The 7,176-nt window shown below is 47.6% G+C and overlaps 1 protein-coding gene across 1 annotated transcript; it reads right to left on the minus strand.

The window, feature by feature from the left end:
- Positions 1 to 1,383: 1,383 nt before the first annotated feature.
- On the minus strand, positions 1,384 to 4,791 carry LOC105555744. The gene is made up of 5 exons (XM_012002786.1): positions 4,682 to 4,791; positions 4,101 to 4,569; positions 3,940 to 4,051; positions 3,146 to 3,801; positions 1,384 to 2,502 (listed from the first exon to the last, which is right to left on the minus strand). Exons 1-5 carry the CDS (start codon positions 4,789 to 4,791, stop codon positions 1,384 to 1,386), a joined length of 2,466 nt encoding a protein of 821 aa, XP_011858176.1.
- Positions 4,792 to 7,176: the final 2,385 nt, after the last annotated feature.

Genomic DNA, 7,176 nt, shown 5'->3' on the forward strand with positions numbered 1-7,176 from the left:
TTATATTCCGAATCGATTCCGTACTGTCCGTACCTTGTAGTAGATCCATATTGTATTCACTTACTTTCGTGCTCCGTAATTAATCCGTATTGTAATTATTATTTTCCATACTCTGATTGATTCCGACTAACCATATCCTGTTTTTCTCTGTATTTAACCACAGGGCGGACTCACTGTAATATTAATCCTTTCTTCTTCCTTTGTATTTTCACTCTAGGGCGGACCTATTATAATCACCACGAAATCCTTTGTATTCGTTCCTGAATAAACCTAGTTCACGCTTATTTAACCTTTAAACACCTGTCCGACTTATTTTCCGATTCCCCCAAGCGATTGCCTTTACTAAGTAATTAAGATCTTGTCCTCCTTTCCTCCCGACGGCCCTGGAGCTGAGCATATTCGGCAAATAGGAGGAACGGAGGATCCCTTTTTCCGTTACACAGCACGTCAAACCCCGACCGAACGACGCTCGCTCTTCCGACCGATTAAGACGAACCGCGCGTCTGATAGTTACGCGAAGCTCAAGCGGATTTCGGAATCCCGTCCGACAATCCGGAAACCAGAACCGGGAAGAGCAAGGGGCGAGCGCTTCGTTACAAGTACGTAGAACTTAGAATAAAATAGTCTTTTATTGGAAATATAAGTCTCATCCTTCACTCTTCGAGCCCACCAGCCCACCGACCGAACCTTGGAATCTCCAGGCTATCCGTAGCTCAAAAATTCCAACGTTACAATCTTTAATGTTGTCGTTATTTAGTATATCTTATACTTTTGTAGTAAATTGTCTCGCGTTTCCGTTCCGACGATTTTTACCATGTCGTTTATTAACATGGCTGTTGTTTTATTTTTAGAGAAAATAATCAAATTTACGACATTTACGAAGGAGATGATGAATTGACAATATTGGACAAAAGTAAATACAAAATTATTAATTACAAGTTATACTTTTAGCAAATTACTTACATAAGATTAGCTTTATGTTTAATTATAACTTTTAACACTTATGTATTTTTTATTAGGTGCTACAAGGAACACTAATGATAATCGCACAGATATACTCGAACTAAACGACGACCTAACATTTAACTCGACTCCTCTATCGGACGATGAAAATACCGCTCCATTAGGTAAGAAAATATATAAAATTTCTCAAAAAAAAGTTAAACCAAAGAAATATGTAATACATAATACATAGTATATTTTTTACACAAGTTACAATTTTATTTTCCAGTAGACGTAAGAAAAAGGAAACGAATTTTGCAAACAAGATCTAAAGAATCTCTAAATTTGGCAAAAATAATGAAGCTGGACAAGTCGTACGTAAGACAAAAGGAAATGGAAATTGCGGAGATTAAAATTAAACACGAAATAGAAATAAGTCAGTTAAGGACAGAACGTGAGGAGTTCATTAATTAACTGTACGGTGAGTGATGGCTCTGGTATGGTGGTGAGCGGACTTCCTACGAGGAAGTGGCCTGGCGTGAGTGCTGAGATGTCGTCCGCATCGTCACTCAATGGTTCGAGAGGTCGCGAGTTGAGGATTGCCTCAATTTGAGTGAGCAATGTGGTGAGCTCCTCATAGGTGAGTACGGCTTCTCCAATGGTGCGCCGTAGATGGAATTTGAGTGATTTTACGATGGCCTCCCATTTTCCTCCCATGTGAGGTGTCGCTGGGGGATTGAATTTCCATCGGGTGTTGTCTTGCGAGAGCAGGTGAGAAACTCGCTGATGTTCTTGAGTGCTCTGGATGAATAGCCTTTTGAGAGCTGTATCCGCGCCGATGAAATTGGTGCCGCAGTCTGAGTGTAAGGTGTGAGCGATGCCGCGTCTGGATGAGAAGCGTCGATAGGCGGCAATGAACCCTTCGGATGAGTAATCACTGACCGCCTCGAGGTGTACTGTTGAGGTTGAGAAGCAGACGAAAACGCAGATCCAGCCTTTACAGGTTTTGGCACCTCTTCCTTTCCATGTTTTGACGGTGAGTGGCCCTGCGTAGTCCACACCTGTATGAGTGAACGGTCGTGCCTGCGTAACCCGAGAGAGAGGTAGTTGGCCCATCAATTGATGAGCACGGATCCCCCTCTGCCGAGCACACGTGACACACCGCAGAATGTGAGACTTGACAGGAGCCCTCCCGCCGAGAATCCAGTATTGTTGTCGGATGTGCGACAGCGTAAGCTGCGTGCCTCCATGTAGAGTCCGTTGATGAGCGTGAGCGATGATCAATGACGACAGCTGAGAGTGACGAGGCAATATTACAGGATGTGTCGCATCGAGTGAGAGAGCTGCGTGAGCGAGTCGTCCGCCGACGCGAATGACTCCTTGAGCGTCGATGTACGCAGTTAATCTGTTGAATGCGTGTGCCTTTGCCAACGGTGAGTCGGCTTGTAGCGCCTTGAGCTCGTGCGAGAAGTACGTTGCTTGAGTAGCCTGAATCCAGAAGAGCCTCGCTTTCTCCAAGGTCTCTGGAGAGATGTATCTGACAGGCAATGAGTCGTGGACCTTCCTCAACCGTGAGACGAATATGAAACAGAGAGCTGTAATCCTCAATAGTTTAGTGAGGCTTGAGTACCTGTAGATGAGTTCCCATTGATAGTCAGTCCGTGGCGTAACGGTCAATAGCGAAACGCCTGGGCGAGCTTCAGTTGCACTCAATTCTTCGGAGAGTGCTGGTTGCGACGGCCATGAGTCTGGTTTGAGTATCCATGGTGGTCCCGTCCATGATGTAAGTATAAAGGTGTTCCATTCCCGTGGATGCGCAGTCGTCAAAAATGATAGCCAATCAGAAATGGCCAGGAATGTTAGAATTCAATATGGCTGCTGACAGTGTCACACAGAATAAACAGTGTTGGTAAGGTTAAGTGTGCGTATTAAGAGAATGGCTGGCGACGGAGATTGATAGCAGGGGCCTCGAGAATACGGACGTGGAGCCTATTGAGGATATCTTGAAGAGGATATCTTGAAATATTATTCGTTTATTACAAATTTTAAGTTAAAATATATATTTTAATATATATTTAGTAATATACGATTAATAGAGCATTTGAATTTCGCGGCTGCATTCCTGGCCATTTTTCATTGGCCTACTACACATACGTCACTACGGATGACGCCATTATGCGCAATGGTACACCTTTATACTTACATCATGGTCCCGTCCACGAAAGCGAGTGCTTTGAAGTTGAGCAGTCGTGAGGCCTCGTGATGCGCAATCAGCCGGATTGGAAGTTCCAGGTATGTATCTCCAGTGAGCAGCTGGAGTGAGTTCTTGAATTTGAGCCACCCTGTTCCTGACAAAATCCTTCCAGCGTGATGCATGAGATCTGATCCACGAAAGTGTCACTAGAGAGTCCGTCCACATATGAGTTGCCGTTACGTCCATGTTCAAAGTGGCTTTGACGTATTGCATGAGTCGAGAGAGCAGTAGAGCAGCCGTGAGTTCCAGTCGCGGGATTGAGAGCCGCTTGAGAAGTGTTACCTTAGTCTTGGAGCACACAAGTGAGAACGTGGCGCCGGTTGAGTCGTGAACGGATATGTATATGACTGCAGCCATTGCCAATTGAGAAGCATCAGAGAATCCATGAAGTTCCACTTGCGAGTCGCTCCATGTGTTGAGCCACCGAGATATTGAGAGCTTGGCCAAGCTTGTGAGTTCTTCTCTGATAATGAGCCACCGGGCTGAGAGCTGGGATGGCAGTGGATCATCCCATTGGAGCTTATGCAGCCACAGCTCCTGCAAGAGAATTTTGGCCTTGATCACGACGGGTGATGCAAAGCCAAGTGGATCGAATATCTGAGCCACTTCAGATAAGACGAGGCGTTTTGTGAGTCTGCCTTCAGTGCGTGAGCTTCGTGTTGAGAATGCAAAGGTGTCTTCTTGAGGGAGCTATTTGAGTCCGAGTATCTTGGTTGCGCAATCGTCGAATGTGATTGGTAAGCCTTGGTCTTCGCTGTCGGTGACAGTCTTGAGTATGTCGAGATGAGTTGCATGCCATTTTGCTAGTGGGAAGCCGCCCGCCATGCAGAGGCCCTTTAGTTGATGTGCGACCTCCTGCAATTGTTGTATTGTATCTGCACCACCAAATATGTCATCGACATACCTGCCGTGAGTGATGGATGGCACAGCCAGTGTATTTATGTCCTTCGTCCTCTGCTAGTTGTAACAGCGTCCTTACGGCCAAGAACGGCGCGGCCTTTGTCCCGTAGGTGACCGTTGTCAGATGATATGGCACTTCATTGAGTTGATCGTCCATCCAGAGTATCCGCTGCAACTTCCAGTCATCCTTGTGAATTTTGATCTGCCTGTACATCTTGGTGATATCCGTAGCGAAAATGTGACGATGTCTCCGTATCCAGAGGAGAACATCTGAGATGTTCAGATGCAATTTCGCTCCCGTGTACATGAGGTCGTTGACAGAGTAGCCTGATGTGGATGCGCTGGAGCCATTAAACACGACCCGCAGCTTTGTTGTTGTACTGTCAGGCTTGAGAACACCGTGATGTGGCAGGTAGAAGTGTGAGCGACGACTGGAGATGGATGATTCGTCATGTGGTTGAGTGTCTCGTAATCTATCATAAATTGTTGATAGAGACGTTGATATTTCACATCCCTTGAGAATCGTCTGCGTAATCCCTTGAGGCATTGATGAGCAGCGTTGTACGAATCACCCAGAAGATCTACTGGTGATTTGAGTGGAATCCTGACGACGTATCTCCCTGATAAATCACGAGAGTGTGTAGCCTTGAAGTGTTATTCGCACCTCTGCTCGTCAGGGGTGAATTGATTGACATCGTGAGTAGGCACCTCCTCTTGAACTCAAAATTTTGTCAGTAATTCATTGAGAGCATCCTCGTTGACTTAAGTAGAAGCATGGTGCGTTAATGTGCGTGTTGCTTCTCTATTGACTGGTCCAAGAACAAGCTATCCGAAAATGGAGAGTTGCGCTATCGGCATGAGTGGAGAATGCCTAATGATATTGGGCTTGATGATTTGCCCGTATGCATCTGCGCCGATGAGGATGTCAACTGGCCGCGGGATGAGAAAATCTGGATCGGCTAATGCCAAGTTCCTGAGATGCGGCCATTCTTCCGGTTCCGCCTCGAAAGATGGTAAGATTGATGTAACTGTCCGGAGGACATGAGCTTGAATTGTGGCCGCTGCGTTGGAATGTGTCGAGCGTAACGTGAGCGACACGACTCCTCATGTACTCCGAGTACACTCCTTGCCTGCAATTCCATTGACGACAATAGTCTGAGTATTGACGAGGGACGTTGAGCTGCCGAATGAGATTCTCCGTGACGAAGGTGAATTCGGATCCTGCGTCAATGAGTAGACGCGCTGAGTGATGAGTGTTGGATGAGCTGATCAATGCCAAGGCTGTGGCGAGTAACGTTGAGCAGGATGAGCGGACGTGTGAGCTGGTCTCGACGACTGCACCGTCTCTTCAATTTGAGGGCGTGACCAACGAACCACAGGTTGATTGAGCAGATGAAGCTGTCAGTGAGTGGCGGAGTACGCCGATGATGCGTCGCGCTTGCATGTGGCACAGCGTTTCCTCCTGATGAGCGTTTCCCGAGAAATGCTCGTGATGAGTGAGCGCAGAGGGCCATGAGACCTCGAAGTAGGCGTGTTCCTTAAGGAGCGCCTTGTGCGTCTCCTCGATCAGGAGCTAAAATTGGCTCACTTCTTCGAGGGATGTCTGTGCCGGGACATCCGGCAGCGATTCTGTGAGCTCCCTGAGCGACGCGATCCGGCCCATCTGCGTCCGGACCTTCAGCGCGAGCTCCGTCGGAAGCCGGGCAGGAGACGTCGTCCTCCCCGACGTGCGGTCTTCCTGCGGCACTTGCAACACCGGGGTTTTCGGGCGGTCCGTCTTGCCCGTTTTTGGTTCGTCCGCCATGAGGAGAGTTGAGAAGTCTCGCCGCCGATGAGCTGTCACTCGAGAGGATCGTGAGATCACGTGATCAATGAGTGGGATGTGCGCGCCGCTGATCACGCGAAAGGGCCGTGAGATCACGTGATCGATGAGTGGGACCGTGTATGTGCGCGCCGCCGATCACGTGAAAGGGCCATAAGATTGAGCTAATCCGTCCGAGAGCCTCGCCACAATCCGGCTCGAAGGACCAAAAAATGTTAGCGATTCTCGCTAGGAGAGTTCGCTGGTACCGCTGCGGATGGAAGCAGGGTGAGAGGACTTAGCGGTGAGAGGCTCAAGGAAAGAATTCACGCGTGAGAGGGTTGAATATCACGTGATCGTAACTCGGTTCGATTAGAGTAAAATGCCGTATCACGATTTAATAATCACAGTATGCTTACAGTTGAGAAGTCTATGAGTATGACGGGAATGAGAAGTCTTTTAATCACTTGCACGGGTCGATATTATTGATCGAGAGCCGGCCTCGTGAATGTAGATGCCCGTGAGCCGTGTCCACGCGGCGCCGGCGTGCGATGCGTGGTGAGCCTGAGCTGCCTTGACGCTGTATCTTGAGCTGTCCTGGATGATTCGCACTGCTGAGCGTTCACTACGTGTCCGCACTGAGTCAAGTCTCGGATGAGAAGGTCCACTAGAGCACTTGAGAATCTTTTGCACTACACGACGCGTGTACTATGTACGGTTAACCATGAGCCAAAAGCGCCGGTAACGAACGTGAAGAAGCGCCGTCGCCTCGGGTCGCGATCGGGCATGCGCGCGCAGCGCTCCTGCGGCGCTGCACGATCCGACCCGGCTGATGCTGCCATCACGCAGGTGACGAACTGACCGAGATTCAGAAATGAATCTCGAACAGTTATATACTTTTAGCAAATTACTTACATAAGATTAGTTTTATGTTTAGTTGTAACTTTTAACACTTATGTATTTATTATTAGGTGCTACAACGAACACTAATGATAATCGCACAGATATACTCGACCTAAACGACGACCTAACATTTAACTCGACTCCTCCATCGGACGATGAAAATACCGCTCCGTTAGGTAAGAAAATATATAAAATTTCGGTAATTGTGCATAAAAGCGACTTCCTCTCCGATTCGCTTGATTTTTAAATATGTTGTTGGGGATGTCTTCCCGAGTCATTTCATATACAGGGTGGTCTAAAAGTCCCGGAACGGTTGAATATCCCGAGAAATTGTGGGTGGATCGGAAAACGGAAAAATACGTATTTCCTATTTTTG

The sequence above is a fragment of the Vollenhovia emeryi genome, unplaced genomic scaffold (genome assembly GCF_000949405.1).
Source record: "Vollenhovia emeryi isolate VEMERY1.0 unplaced genomic scaffold, V.emery_V1.0 DF940790.1, whole genome shotgun sequence".
NCBI lineage: Eukaryota > Metazoa > Arthropoda > Insecta > Hymenoptera > Formicidae > Vollenhovia > Vollenhovia emeryi.